Raw genomic sequence first — 14,672 nt, 5'->3', positions numbered from 1 at the left:
GAGTCCTGAGAGACAAAGTTCTGTCCTACTAAAGGACACTTCTAGCATGTCTCAGTTATCTAGACATGAGATCGCTGACTTACTTCTTTGAGAGCTTTCCTGGCTGGGAATTTTCTATCACATATTCACACCCTACCATTACCCACACCCATCTCCCAAATGATCTAACAGGTAAAGGACATTATAACTTGATTTGACATATTTTAAACAAGTGTATTTTTGTTATAAACCATTAATAAATGCCAAGGAGTGTTTAAAATAAATATTCTAAACAATGTGAAGATGGTGTTAGACTGAGCAAAGATTAATCATTGTTTTCACAATATGAAGTAGGCTTATACCACAGACAATGGGTGATTTTAAATCTTCTTCTGAGATACGGCTACCTCCCTCAAGTAGGACTGGACACAACAGAAAACTGGCGTGTTCCCAGGAAGGCGAATAAAAGCAGTCCATCCCGTGACTGGAATCCAGCACTTCTTACAAATGTCCTGGGCTAAGGAAGTGAAAGGTGCAGCTTCCATTTGTGAGAAAGATTACATGGAGTATCAAAAGATCATTGCCTCTTCCCTTTAGGCCAGTTCTTCCACAAGAGCGTCCCATGTGTATGTTTCTGTCACTCCGTTCTTTTCCGAAGCCCTGTGCAGCAGACTTGCAAAGCACGAGTCTTCCAACTTGAGTGTCTCAGAATCACCTGGTGAACTTGTGAAAGTACCAACTTCCAAAGCCCATACCCAGAAATTCTAATTTATTAGGTTGATGTTGGAGGGAATTGGCTGAAAACACATTAAGATATATTGGAAGGGAATGATCACCAAAAAGTGTTTCAGTGTCATGATTTTAAAACCTTTTTTGAGATGAGATGAAACAGTTTGTCTCAAAGATATTTTCACATCTACACGTCACATGCTCTTTATTATGTCTACTAAGTAAGGTTTGTTCAGGTCTAGTAGTTCGTTCTCATGGGTGTTACTCTTCACGTGCTCCCTCCTAGCAGTTACAACCTCAGGACCAGTTCACCTTCCACACCTGAAAATTAGGTTTGAAACCATCCTCCTTTCAGTGATAGAGCTAGTGTTGGCCAAACATTTACAGCCAACAGAACCTTTTCTTTGTGCCTATCTGGAGTAAGGAGCTTGGTGAATTACTCATTCAACATTCAATGAATATTTGAAACCCAACTTATAGCTAAATGGTACTTTGGTCAGTCTGTGTAGTACTATCATGTGCATCTTTTGCATAACCCTTTTCATACTCTGAAGGAAAAACATGAAAACTTCTAACTAAGTAGATAGAAAATTAGAAAATATATATATTTTTTTTATCCCTGTCTGGTGTGGCCCAGTGGATTGAGTGCCAGCCTGCAAACCAAAGTGTCGCTGGTTCAATGCCCAGTCAGGACACATGCCTGGGTTGCAGGCCAGGTCCCCAGTAGGGGGCACACAAGAGGCAACCACATTGATGTTTCTCTCCCTCTTTCTCCCTCCCTTCCCCTCTCTAAAAATAAATAGATAAAATCTTATTTAAAAAAAAAAAAACAAGAAAAAGAAAATACTTTATTTTAAATAAAATGTATCTCCATTTTACATCTTTAGCCCTCCCTGGATTTGCCATGAGAAAACAACTTCCTTAGTAGCTCAAAATCCAGCAGAGCTGTCAGGGACAATTTTTTGCTGACCATCTCTGCTTATTTCTTCCCTTTGAATAGTGAAGGAAATGTGACAGCTGTACCTTATTGTTTATTTTTTTGGATCTACGAGCCCTCAGGGCACATGTGCTCAAGAACATCTGTTTGATACACTTAAACAAATATCCCTTCATGACTTACTTTGACGAACAGAAAGTACAGGAACTATCAGAGCACATCAGACTTTGTTTTTTTGTGTACAGTACGCAGGAAGTCCAATGATAGATGGCGTTCCAGATGCAAACGCTTCTCTTTTTTAGCAAGCCTTTGAACACACTAAATTTTAATGTGCACATATAATTTATAACCCTTAGGGAGAACGAACAAAAGTGTGTTATTTGGCCACCTCCCAAAAGTAACTTGTTACTTTAAAGCTATCATTTGTTTATTACCAACATTAGCTTGGATAGCAAGTTAGAAGACTCTTCTAGGGAAGATGGATAAAGGAGAAATACCTTTTTAAAAAAACTAATGTTAGTTTTTCAAGAAATCATATTTTTATTAAGAGTTTGTTAACCTGTAACTTCTCTGAAAGATCTAGAATATCATATAAGGTTTTATAAAATGTTTTGTGTAGAAAAGACTGATGTCTATTTTATATTTTATTCACTTTATAGATACATGAAAGATAACATGAAAGCCATGTGTGCTGAATAATATATCATTTTGTCACAGAATGATACCCTAAAGTAAAACATTGGAAGTCAATATGTGTACTTATTATTTGTAATACGTATTCTGCCTAGTTTGAGGAAAAACTTGATACTTTGCAATTGAATTATATATAAGTAAGTCACAATGCAGTACTGAATACATAGAATGAGATAAATACTACAGTTAAGTTTTTGGTAATTAAGGGAAAGTATGGGAACAGCTGTATTACTGATTTGTCTGAAATACTAGAAAACAGCATAGTCTGTATTAACTTATTTCTAAATTCCAACACAAAATAATTTATTGTATATATCTCATGCAAGTGACAATCATGTCACAAGAGACAATGTTTTCAAGAGTTGTCTCACAGATTTGGAGGTGTGATTTTGTGTTGCCTGGGAGCGAGTCCAAATCTGTTCTCATACACAGAAAGTATGAGTTTATGTAAGTGTCTGAGCAGGTAGTCAAGTACAATCCGAGAGTTTTTAACATAGAGCACTATAGTCTTAGGTTTGGAAAAATTTTAAGCCAGATGCATTTAAATACAAGAGAATCTCAATATAATAGGAATCTAATTAGTAGCATAATCAGTATTCTAGGAATCTGACAAACAATAGCAGTACTGATTGACAGGCCTACCCATAAGCTACAAATTGTCATCTTAGATAAAAATTGTTCTAGAAAATAGTTGAAAATTGGAATCAATCTGTCCCAAAATATGAATTGAGTCTTGGCCCGAAAGCCATGTTTTCTGTTGAATTGTATATTTCCTTTATTCTGTTCTTTATTTTCTTATTTGTTGTTTCTTTCATTCTTTAGTTGCTTGCTTGCTTCTCTTTTGTGGTATTTCTTAACTAGAATTATCTAAGAGATTTGACTACTTGTAAGGTTCCTGACTCATGGTACTAAAACCTTCTAATCAATATTGGAAAAGTACTAATTTTACTTTACAATATTATATGTGTATGCATCAAAAATACCTAAAAACAAAACTGAGGAATTTTGCAGACATGGAATCAACAAGGAATTAATCTGTATACCATTTCAACTTGGACTCAAATATTTACAACTACTGTTTTCATCCTGGTTATAGCAGTTTTATTATGAGGATATAAGATGATACGGATTGAATATTCAAATTAGAAATCTGATCAATGCCAAGTCATATGGTTGGGATCATGTCATTGGAATCAGAGGTTAATGTCAGATTACCAAACACTAAAGAATCTTACATGTTACAAAATTACCCACCAGCAAAATTAAGTGAAGTGTAACATTGATCAGTGATTCGACAGCTCTTACCAAGGGGCATTAGATTGAGAAGAGCCTTGTCAAGGGGAAAAGCTGGAATGTTAAGAACTTGAATGTTAAAAGCTGGGATTTTGATGGAAGAAGAAATAAATCTATCCTTAGAGAACTTTCAAATACCAAGGGACAATTGTTTAATTACTAAGGGTAGCAAAGATTGAAGCTCAATCTGGTGGCACAAGATCTTCTGTTCCAGTTTTTCCCAACTGTGTATCTTTTGGGGAAGAACACTAGAGAACTATAATATGCAGCAAAATAGCCATGATATGATAAAAGTCAAATGAAATGTCTCATTCTGATATCAATAGAAATTTAAACTTGTTGGATTTTTTAAAAATCCACATTGTAAGTAACTATATCCTCATTTGTATTGGCATTTGTGTTTAGCCCTAATAGATAAGATTTCATTGTAATTTATTATAAATTATAAATCAATGTCTTGCACCTAATATTTTTTTAAAATTTCCTTGCTCAGAGTATCAAGCTAGACTTTTTGGAGGGGGAGAAGAAGAGGAGTTTGGGAAGGTTCATACTTGCTTTATCTAATCAGAAGATGGTGTGGCAGCTCTCCAGCTATTCAGCAGCTAGGATTTCTGGTCTTTTGCAACGTGGAAAGAGGAGAGCCTTTCTCATTGCAGAGTGGGAATGGAATGGTCAGGTTCTTTGTACTTCACGGTTTCCTCTTACAGATTTGGAGGGGATTGCCTTTGTCAGCCTCCTTATCTTCTTTAATCCCACATGGACATCTTTCAGAGAGATTCAGGTAAAAATATTATACACTGGTAAGAAGTGATTAAAGGAAGCTGTGATCATTTTTAACTGTAATGGTCATAATACCATTTTGAGGATTAGAGATTAAACTGTGACCTCAAAACCCTGCTTAGGAGTTTAAGTGAAATTCACCATGAGTGGGCGGGATTTTAATAATATCATGTACTCATTAGAAGTGAGTGTGGCCAAATAGTGTCTCCTTTGATTCCAGAAGTTTTTCAATAGAGCAGAAAGAAACCTTTCAAATCATGTTTTTTGTCAAAGTAGTTGTGTCAGAGCAATACCAGCTTGAAATTTTCTAAGATGGTTGTCACTTAATAGATGGGTAGACTCTGTACATTTCAAAAGCCCAACAAATAAGAAAGTGAAATCTGATTAATCTGCACACATTTTAAAGAGTATTATCTGCATCATCTTATCAGGAAGTCAGATGATGTGTTTTAGGTTATAAATTCACTCATTTGTGCCTCTGATATTAGTTGAAATCAACATGGCCAACCACTCCTTTCTTCTTACAAAATTAGTTTTTATTGATTACTTGAAAAGAAATAATCCAAAACTCTGAAGCATTAAACACTAAGGACTATACTTTTTGAATGCCTGATGTCCTGAAAACAAATTATCTTACCATGTTAAGTGGATGATTATTAAGTAGCACTCCCTTCATTTTGGCATTGTTTTTTGGGGGGGTTCAAGATGAGGATTTTTAGTCATTGAGAAATCTTTGCCAGAGAACCCTGGGCAAGAAACTGCTTGGGAGCTGTGGGTGCTCATAACGTTTTATTTACTTTGAGTATCTGTGGCTAAAACTCCCAGAGTTAAACATGGGCTAACTCGAAAACCTAAGTATTTCCCAAATCCGTTTAGAGATGTCGGCACACATGGCATCAGATGAAAGGCTCTATGGGCTATTGGCCGGGATTCTGTCCACACCACTGCCCTTCCACGGGATTCCACTGTGTCTGGGCGTTTGAAAAGCTCTCGCTGGTGTTGCACATGCCTGTGCCATCATTTCTCAAGCCCCAAAAACACATGATTGAAAACTAAACATTAAAAAATCAGATAATTTTCAATAGAAGGGTGCCCTGTAATTTGCTTGATTAGTACTTCTCCAAGTCATCCAAACCAAGGAAGATCTGAGAAACTCTCACAGCCAAGAGGAACCCGAGAGACACGAAAATTTGATGTAATATAGTATCCTGGATGGGATCCTGAGAGAAAATAGAAAGGAGACCTAAGGTGAAAACTAGGGCAATCTAAAGAAACTATGGACTTTAGCTAATAATAGTATGTCACTATTATTTCATGAACTATATCAAATTCACCGTTCTCATGTAAGATGTTAAGAATGGGAAATTGTGTGCAGGGGCTACGTGGGAACTCGGTTCTATCTGCTTAATTCTTCTGTAAATCTAAAACTGTCCTAAAATGTAAAAGCTGTTAATTTTTTAAAAAGTGACATTAACACAGCATGTGCTTCTTTATGTGAAGCCTTTTCTATTTACAGTTGTTCTCTCTGTACACAAAATTGAATGGACCACATAAAGATGTGGAAATTTTAATTAAGCTGTTGGGTGACGCATAGAAATGGCGCCTGTCAAGATCAGGATGCTGAGCGGAGATTCTCACTATCATAAATTATTGTGATCCAGAAGGTCACTGATTGAATCTAGATAATTTATTCAGTCTATTAGACATTTGATGCCACAACAGTTCAGAAGGAACACAATCCTTAGACTCCTGAGTTAGGTGCTTTGCTGTTGGACTGGAAGGCAGTGGCAGAGTGGAGTCTAGAACTTTGCGGAACCACCTTCATGAAAGACGTAGCTGAGTTTTCACGAGCACGCATGGAGTGGTTCGTTCTGGGGACGCCCTCCCCGCAGCAAGCTCTCCCGTCTCAGGCATTGTTCACGTCCGTCTGGGAATGTCTATTCAGTCCGATGCAGTATCCGAAGACAGATTTGCAAGTAACTCTTCCTATTGTACTTACCGAGTTTTCAGGCTCCTGTTCCTGTGCCAATAATTCTAAAAAACCTACTTAAGATATTTTATATGTAATGATGGGGGATATAATGGCAGATAGTATAATTATAATAACAATAACAAAAGTAGTAACTACTGTTTACTGAACATGTCAGGGACTGCACTGAGCCCTTTATTTTATTCAGTTGAAACCGTGTAACAAACCAGTAAACAAGGCACCTTGATTCTTTGCACATCGTTATTGATATGTAGGGGTGTGTGTGTGTGTGTGTGTGTGTGTGTGTGTGTGTATGACATTTATTCACAAACTCTTCAATCAGTGTTTTAAAAGCTAAACTTTTTACATGCTGTTTAACTATATCTTTAAAGACAACAAATAGAACCCTTTGTGAAGCAATTTTGGGGGGGAGGTTTGATGTTTTAGTGAAATTAGTTTAAGTTAGTTCATTCATCTACCTCTTCCTGGTATGAGTGGAAAACTAGAATGGGGACCTGAGGATAACCTCAAACTCAGTAAAAAACAGACAAATCCTTCTTAGTATGTGGTAGCAAAGCTTACTCTCTTCGTAGCTCAATTTATTTGTTAGGCATTGAAACAGAGCATGGGAGAAAGAAGTAGATTTGCTTTAATAGATTTTTTTGTTTCCTTGTTTGAAAGTTTTTGCCTGAGGTTCTGTTTTTGAAGAAAGGACAGTGTTCTTATCGGAGGCACTGAGTGCTGATGCCGGCGCCCTCCATGGGGGCAGTAGGGCATCAGTGAGGCTCCCTGGCTGGCAGTGGCACCCGGACACTGAGTGATAAATTCTTCCCGTCAACCACATCATTCAACTTAGTGGCATCAGCGTAAAAATGAAGGCCATGCAGTATCTGCTATTCACTGAATACATGCGGAGCAACTCCATGACTCATTCAGACATGACTGTAACTTACAGCTACCTGATATATCCCAGTGATTTTTCCAGTCTGATTTGACATAGATGCAAAGTCATGCCAACAGGTAGAATATAGGCCTAATACTGCATTTTCTCTCCTTTCTCCATGTAAGAGTTATACTATAAGAAAGTGCCTTTTCTTTTTAATCTGCAAATAAAGTTTAGGAAATTTTGCTGGAAAATTAAGTCAAAACAATTTTTAATGTGCAGTACCTGGAAAAACATATCTATTTCCAGCTTGAAGTAAACACCTTGGAAATGGGAAGGGCTAATTTCATGGTCATTGTATTTTCCAGGTTTCATGCAGTTTTGAGTTTTTAAAAGACTGCTTGGAGTACTTAGTCCAGCATTTCCCCTCAGACATTTTCCCACCTTTTGCTACTCGGTTTTCTCCTAGTGCAGGATTCCTCGATTCTATTGAACAGTTCACATGATATGTCAGTGAAAGCTAGCTGTGTCCTTAAATGCTGAACACTAGTTTCTTAAGTGTATATAGGCTAATAGAGCTCTTATATTGAAAGAATAGACATACCAAAAAAGATTTGTAAAACCCAAAACCAAAGTGTTGACAATATGTACCTCTAGATATTGAAAGCAGGTTGTTAGAATGTTTTTTTTTGTTTGTTTGCCGGTTTACTGTAGCTAACCACCGAGTTTGCTATAAACTTGCTCTATCTTGGTGCTACTACTATCAGATCAGACTTCCCCAAAGTGATGGCTACTGTTTTTTTCTCTTCCAATCACAGGAGAGAGGTCACGGGGTGTTGAAGAATGGCAGATGATCGGAAAGATGACGCAAAGGCACCTCACTGGACCCCAGCTCAGCTAACGGAGGCGTCTGCACACCCGCATCCACCCGAGATCAAGGATCAAGGCGGGGCAGGGGAAGGACTTGTCAGAAGCGCCAATGGATTCCCATATAGGGAGGATGAGGAGGGCACCTTCGGGGAGCATGGGTCACAGAGCGCTTACTCAAATACCAAAGAGAATGGGATCAACGGAGAGCTGACCTCAGCTGACAGAGAAACAGCAGGTAACTAAAGGCTGTGCCGTCCCCAGTGCAGGTTTGCGCTTTGAAGTCTGTTTAGCCCGAAAGTGAATTAATTTACAGCACTGATCCTCGTTCAGGAATGCTAGGACAGAAGATTTAGTCAGGGGAAATAGACACAAAGAGGAGAGAAAAATCATGGGAAGGAGCCCAGCAGATGAGATGATTGTATTCTCTGTCTCATCTCCCTATTTAGTTTTACCACTTTAATTTTAATAGACACACAGCTCAGTGCATGTGCGCTTTGCCAGTAACTATCAGTGGTTTAATTCATTGAAAGAAAACACAAATCATTTGCTATTGATTCTTTTGAATGATGTTGGACCTAAATCCGATTGACTAATTAGAAGCATGTTTACTGTTTAGGGCAGAAAGGAATGTAGAGTCCATCTCCCAGGCTTTAAAAAGAAAAAGAGAGAGACAAAACAGAAAAGAAAGAAAATGAACATGTACACAAACACAGGAACCATTTCTTCCTCAGTTAGCTTTTTAATCCCTAATATTCAGATTATTTAAGGAAAACATACTGTAATTCACTCTCAAGTACATCCTTTCAAAGCATAATGTTTACCAATAGCCCACTTTGCTCTATGATTGACAATATTGCCATTAATGGCATAGTTACATAGCTTAATAGCATAGAGAGATAGCAGCCTGTGCTATAACGCTCTTTAGAATTATTTTTATTTTTCTGTGATTCAGAATTTAATGCATTTATGAACATAGTAACTTCCAGACATGTTACTCTGAAAAGTGCAACGACAAGCAATGGGAAAGGCTATGCCCTTTCAACGCTGTCCCCTACTTGTTGAAAGATTGGTTGTCTGCACTCCATCCACTAGTCAGCAACACATCGACTGTACACTCTGTTCAAAAAGCATGTTTACATTATATTGGGAAAATATGAAAGGCATTCCAAATGCCTGGGAGAAAATTACGTAAGTTTATAGTGTAATTTAAAAAAACATCCACACATTCCACAAATGACTGTTGAGCATTTTCTGTGTTGTGCAATGTGTGTTAGCTTCTGTGCCATGGTGTGTGCAAGAAATGGTCCCTGAACTTTACGGAGCAGGTGACCTGGATGCGGGCATGAGACCTGTGCACACAGTTCATTCGGACAGAAAAAAGAGTGTGCCAGCACCAAGTGAGCAGTACGGAAAGACGAAATTGAACTTGGATTGTTTCTCTGTAGGGCCAAGTCCCCAAACTGGGCACTAGGGTGCCCTGCGGTGCTGCAGCAAACCCACGGGCCTGAGGCAGAGTGTTTGAAATACTCAGTAATCACGGTGGTTCTTTGTCTGTCAAACACTGCATGAAATACTAGCTCGTGGTAGTGCAGTTTCCACGCTGGAGCACACCATATCTCTTTACAAGATGTCGTATCTTTGTGAATTTGGGTTTTCAGCAGTTGCTGTGATAAAAAACCAAGTACCCTGCAGAAATCCACGTGGAACAAAAGAAAAAGGTGGCAGTGTCCAATCTAATTCAAAGATTTGAGGAGCTGTGTGGTGCCTAGTATGTGCATAGGCCCCAATAGTAAGAAATTGTGGCTAAGAATGAAATAAAAATTTTATATTTACCTTTCATGGTTACAATGAGGATTAAGTGAAATAGTAAAGTATACAAAGTGAATGGCTCATGACATAGTACCTACCAATTACTATTATTATTATTGATGATGGTGGTGGTAGTGGTGTCAATATAGACAACAGAGCACTCTTAATCAAGGAATATTTTTCTACCAACAAATAGAATACAAACTGTAGACAGTGGGATTTGGGTCAGAAACTTTAACTAGGAAGATTCTGTAGGGATCGAGGTATGAGGAGAGGAGGACACATTAGAGCAAAGTGATCGTGGGGGAAGAAAGACATAACGTGGTAGACCAAGATTTTTCTCATCATCATATTCTGTAGCACCTGACATTGTACCTCAAGAACTCAGTAAGTGTGTGTTGAGTGAGTGAATAAATGAAGAAAGGAGTGAATGAATGTCAAAGAAAAAAGAAAGTCCTTTTCAAATCATGGTAAAAACCATTGAAAAGTCTTCCTTTATGTCTTGGAATCTCATCTGTTGACTCGTGGGTTATTATTATAGAGGTTTAAAACACAAGACAAAAATCACTGTAGCGTGTTCGGTCATGCAGTGGAGAACTGACATCACTCAGTGTTTCGTTTTTTTCAATGGTACTAATTAACTGTCTTAAGAACATCTGAAAAATCTATCTGCCAGGTCAGTGCGTCCTTGCCAGCTGAAGAAAACTGTATGAATTAAAAAGCGACCAGTAGATGTTTCTTTTAAATTATGGATTCGGGAGCATCCAAAGTTAATTTTACATTCAGCACAACATATATCACATTGATTTTATGTTATATTTGGGAGGCTGATTATGAAAGCTTTGTATGTATATTCATAGTGACAGTGTTGTAAATAGTCATTTGTGGGTTACCAGGGTGATGTGTTCAATTCAAACTAGTGGTGTGATTTTAAACTAACTTCCTTTCAGGAAAAAAACAGGCCAAGAATTGAATTATAAATTATCCATGTGTGGAAAACTACAGGAAAAGACAAATGCAAATATTGCCTCCTCATGTCTACAGAGGATGTTCCAATGATGTTAATGTGCAATTAGATTGCTCTCTAAACTTTAGCTTGGTAAAGTAATACATTTTATTATGGATGGTTTATAGGTAACTGTTTCACAAATTACAAACAAAAACCATCCCCAGGAAAAGGAAATTCTCTTAAATCTCAAATATGGTTTTCCAAAATGCTGTCCTTTGATGATGGGAGACTACTGACTGATAAGAGTTGGCATTATATTTTGGGTTATTTTAAAGAGAACCAGGGAACTATGAACTAGCCCACTTTTTTGCATTCACGTAAAATCTGTCAGTGTATTGCAGTTCTCCGCTATGTAGAGCATTTAACAGGACATCGTTAACTTGAAGGATTTCCCAGTGTCGTCAGGTCCTTAGCTATATGTTGTGGTGTCCAGGCCATCACTGGTCTAATCCAAAGGTCTTTCTTCTTCTTGTTCTTCTTAGCTATAGTCAACTCTTCACTTTTAGAAATAAATCTTTTCCCCAAGGTCATTGATTTGTATTCATCTCTGTAAAGAAGATTATCTGATACATGAATGCCATCACCACATCTACTTCCTTCTTTCTTCCTTCATCGGTGTGAGCTTACTTCCCCCAAAGGTCTGGCCCCTTTCTCTCTCACCCACCCTTTTCAATGTTCACCTTCATTTCTAGGCCATCATAATTTTTTATTTTTAAGATGCAAGCTTATCTTTAGTCCTATGCACTGAGACAGGGTGGCAGGGAATGCTGGAAGGCAATAATATTCTAAATTCTATTTCTTTACTGCTTTCCCTTTTAGATTTTGTCTCCTTACAATGTAAAACTAATCCATAGAAAGTTAGATAGAATCATTTGCCCATCTGTTACAGCATAACTTTTGATACTTTAAGAATTTTTATTATATTTATTCATTCAGCATTCATTTTAAAAGCCCTGCCACAGAAGCTTTCAAAAAGAAACGAGAAGCCAGAGATAACCTAGCCACTTGAGAACATTCTCATTATAATGAAACTAAAACCATCATTTTTACAGTTTTCCAAAGCAGGAATCAGAGAGTAAAAGCTTGTCATAAACCTTCCACTCTTTTTCACCTTATCTTTTTTGAAGGAAGCAAGAGGAATGCATTTTGGTCCCCACAGAGTTCCAACCCTGTGTGAAAATTGGGAGCCTCATCTTTAAGTTTCTTATTTGAGGTCATGCCCAAACTTGTACTAGAATCAATATCAAAATAACAGAAAGGTAACTAGAAGGGACCAGTAAGCTGGCCTTGCACAGTCCTCCTCTTTTACAGGTTTAGTCCCCATTCAGAATCACATGACTACGGCCAGAGTATGGGTCTCCTGCTGTGGATGCCAGTGCTCTGTCCACCCGCCCCCCCACCCCCACGTGCTGCCTGATTCCCACCAGTGCAGCAGCTGCCCCGGTGATCAATTAGAGCCAAAGAAGACAGTCTCTGTTGCAGAACTGCCACATCCGTGTACCTCTAAGCATGACAAAACATCATAATCTTATTCTCGGTTTTCAGTATGGACGGAGAAAGGCAATTTTGGGAAGTTGTTAGATGCTGGAACATTGACATATTTAATTAGAAGTATGATTTCATGATTTTGATGATCCTGAGGTATAAAGCTTTGAACTAGTGTTCAGTTCACTTACTAGTGAACTAGTAAGAAACGCTAGTGAGACTATAAAGTGCCTTCATGACCATCCACAGTCCACAGCCAGTGCCAGCTATCTCTGTGAGTTAAAGTAAGGATTAAAGGGCATTTCTTCAGTTCATCACCCATCCCCCTCCCCGCAAATGCTTTGTTGCTCTAGCATTTCTGGGGATTCTATCCCGGGGTGCTCCCTGCTGAAGCAGAGAGAGCTGGAAGAGCTGTTGCAGGTTATCCATGGTCACATTTCAGAGTCCACCAGTGGAGGCCGTGCCTTCTAAAGCCTTGGCCAGCACTTTGACATCCACATAACTCAAGCAGCCAAGTGGTGAACATACTCAGATATAGAAGTTGATTGTTGCTGAAATTATAAATTTAACTTGAAAATACAGGGTGGAGGAAAAGTTTGTCATCACTCTAAGCTTCCTCTGTTTCCCTTTTTAATCTCAGAATATGAGAAACTGCCTTTTCTCCTCCCTTTTTCCTCTGCCAACATTTCTAGATTTGAGATGTACTACTAAGAGCCGTCATCCCAATTTAAATATGGCATATTGCATATAACATTATATTAATGTACACAGAGAAGACTATACAGAGCCATTTCTCCTCCAAACCAGCTAAAGCCATCCCTCACCACCCCCCAGAGGCAAATAAACAAGCTAGCCTAACAATACAAGAGGTTGCAGATTTTCTTTTCCTTGTTGCCATGCCAACCACTCATTGCTCTGCTGCCATTTCCCTGAGCTCCGCAGAGAGAGGAGGGTGCGAGCAGAGGTATTTAGCATTCAAGGGTGGGTCTGCGGAAAAGCACACGGCCTCACTTCGAAGCGTCTGGGCCTGGCAGCGCCGCTGGATGAGGACAGAAAATGGGGACCTTTTCAGTGTTTTCCTTCGAAAGGTTAGGCATCTGGGGCTAGAAAAAGTGAGACAGACGAGAATTGATAGAAAAGGCAATTCCACGAGGTTTGTATTTGTCACGTTTGCTTTGTCTTATGTGGTCTCTATAGCATTTGAAGCAGATTATGGGTATTAGCTTCAATCATAATATGTGGTTTGTCTTGGTGGTAGATAGAAGCATCTGAACCTAATCGAAGGCTAGCTTACATGGTCATTGCAATAAAGAACTGCATCTTTTACTCTTGTTAAGGGGTGAGCTTGTATATAGCAATGCTAGCTAGAGCTTATCATGTGTTAGAAATTAGAGGAGAAGTGCCACATAAAGTTGTTTGTTTAAATGTGCAGTTGGAGGGCCGTTCTTCCTATAATAATCTACTGCCTATCTATCATTGCTTGCTCTTCAGCCGATGCCTTCAAGTCGGATGTGATTGTCTTAAGCCAGTAATTCTAAATCAAAATATAAGAAAATTTGGTTTCTCTAGACCTCTTTTAATTAAACCTATGACTCAACAAATTAAACACGATTCTCTTCTTTTGGAATTTGAACTGCCTACAAAATCTTCCAAGTTGTGAAGAGGCTCTACCTAACACAATAGAACAGGATATTTTAAAACTAAGATTAATTTGCATACACATTTACTCCCATGTGTCTTCTTCCAGAAAATTCCTCCCAGGCACTTGTGAAAATAATTTTCCATTCTTTACTGTCTTGTTTTGTGCTAAATGTCAGGACTGCATCGCAGGGGCTGTAAAGAAAAAAGTGTTTTATCATTTTTTTTGGTTCACTGACACTTTGAAAAATTATTATTTTGATTTGAACCTTAACCAATGCACCAGATTTTAGCTAAGAACAATTCAGACCTGCTTGTAAAGTTATTCTTTCTGGTGTGTTTTTAACTGTAAATATAATGTAATTATCATTGTTTTATTTTGTGTTTGATCCTTCCTCCTGATCTTGAGTTTTCTAAGACCTTATCAAATCTTCTCCTCTCTAATTTGTTGTCATGTTTTGTCATCATAATATTCTTTTAATAGCCTCCAATTTTGAGGTTTTTAAAATCTCCATTTGGAGAATAATTCTGAACATTATATAAAATCTTCATTTGCTGTGAGCAGGTAAAAGTAGTCATGGAAACAAGTCTTTTGGGG

The 14,672-nt window shown here is 38.2% G+C and overlaps 1 protein-coding gene across 32 annotated transcripts in view; it reads left to right on the top strand.

Moving 5' to 3' along the window:
• MAP2 (microtubule associated protein 2) overlaps positions 1 to 14,672 on the top strand; it is a 256,717-nt gene that overhangs the window by 180,834 nt on the left and 61,211 nt on the right. For 31 of the 32 annotated variants that reach the window (XM_045851902.1, XM_045852078.1, XM_045852043.1 and 28 more), the window contains one exon: positions 8,082 to 8,368. In XM_045851902.1, the coding sequence (XP_045707858.1) occupies positions 8,107 to 8,368 (262 nt within the window). In that variant the 5' untranslated portion in view covers positions 8,082 to 8,106. Of the gene's footprint in view, positions 1 to 8,081; positions 8,369 to 13,455; positions 13,590 to 14,672 lie in introns of those variants that run through there. The other variant, XM_045851990.1, reaches the window with a different exon arrangement.

This window comes from Phyllostomus hastatus, unplaced genomic scaffold, assembly GCF_019186645.2.
Source record: "Phyllostomus hastatus isolate PE091 unplaced genomic scaffold, TTU_PhHast_1.1 phas_contig_137, whole genome shotgun sequence".
Classification (NCBI taxonomy): Eukaryota; Metazoa; Chordata; class Mammalia; order Chiroptera; family Phyllostomidae; genus Phyllostomus; species Phyllostomus hastatus.
Note: the sequence above shows the minus strand (reverse complement) of the source record. Positions and strands in the feature narration are given on the sequence as shown.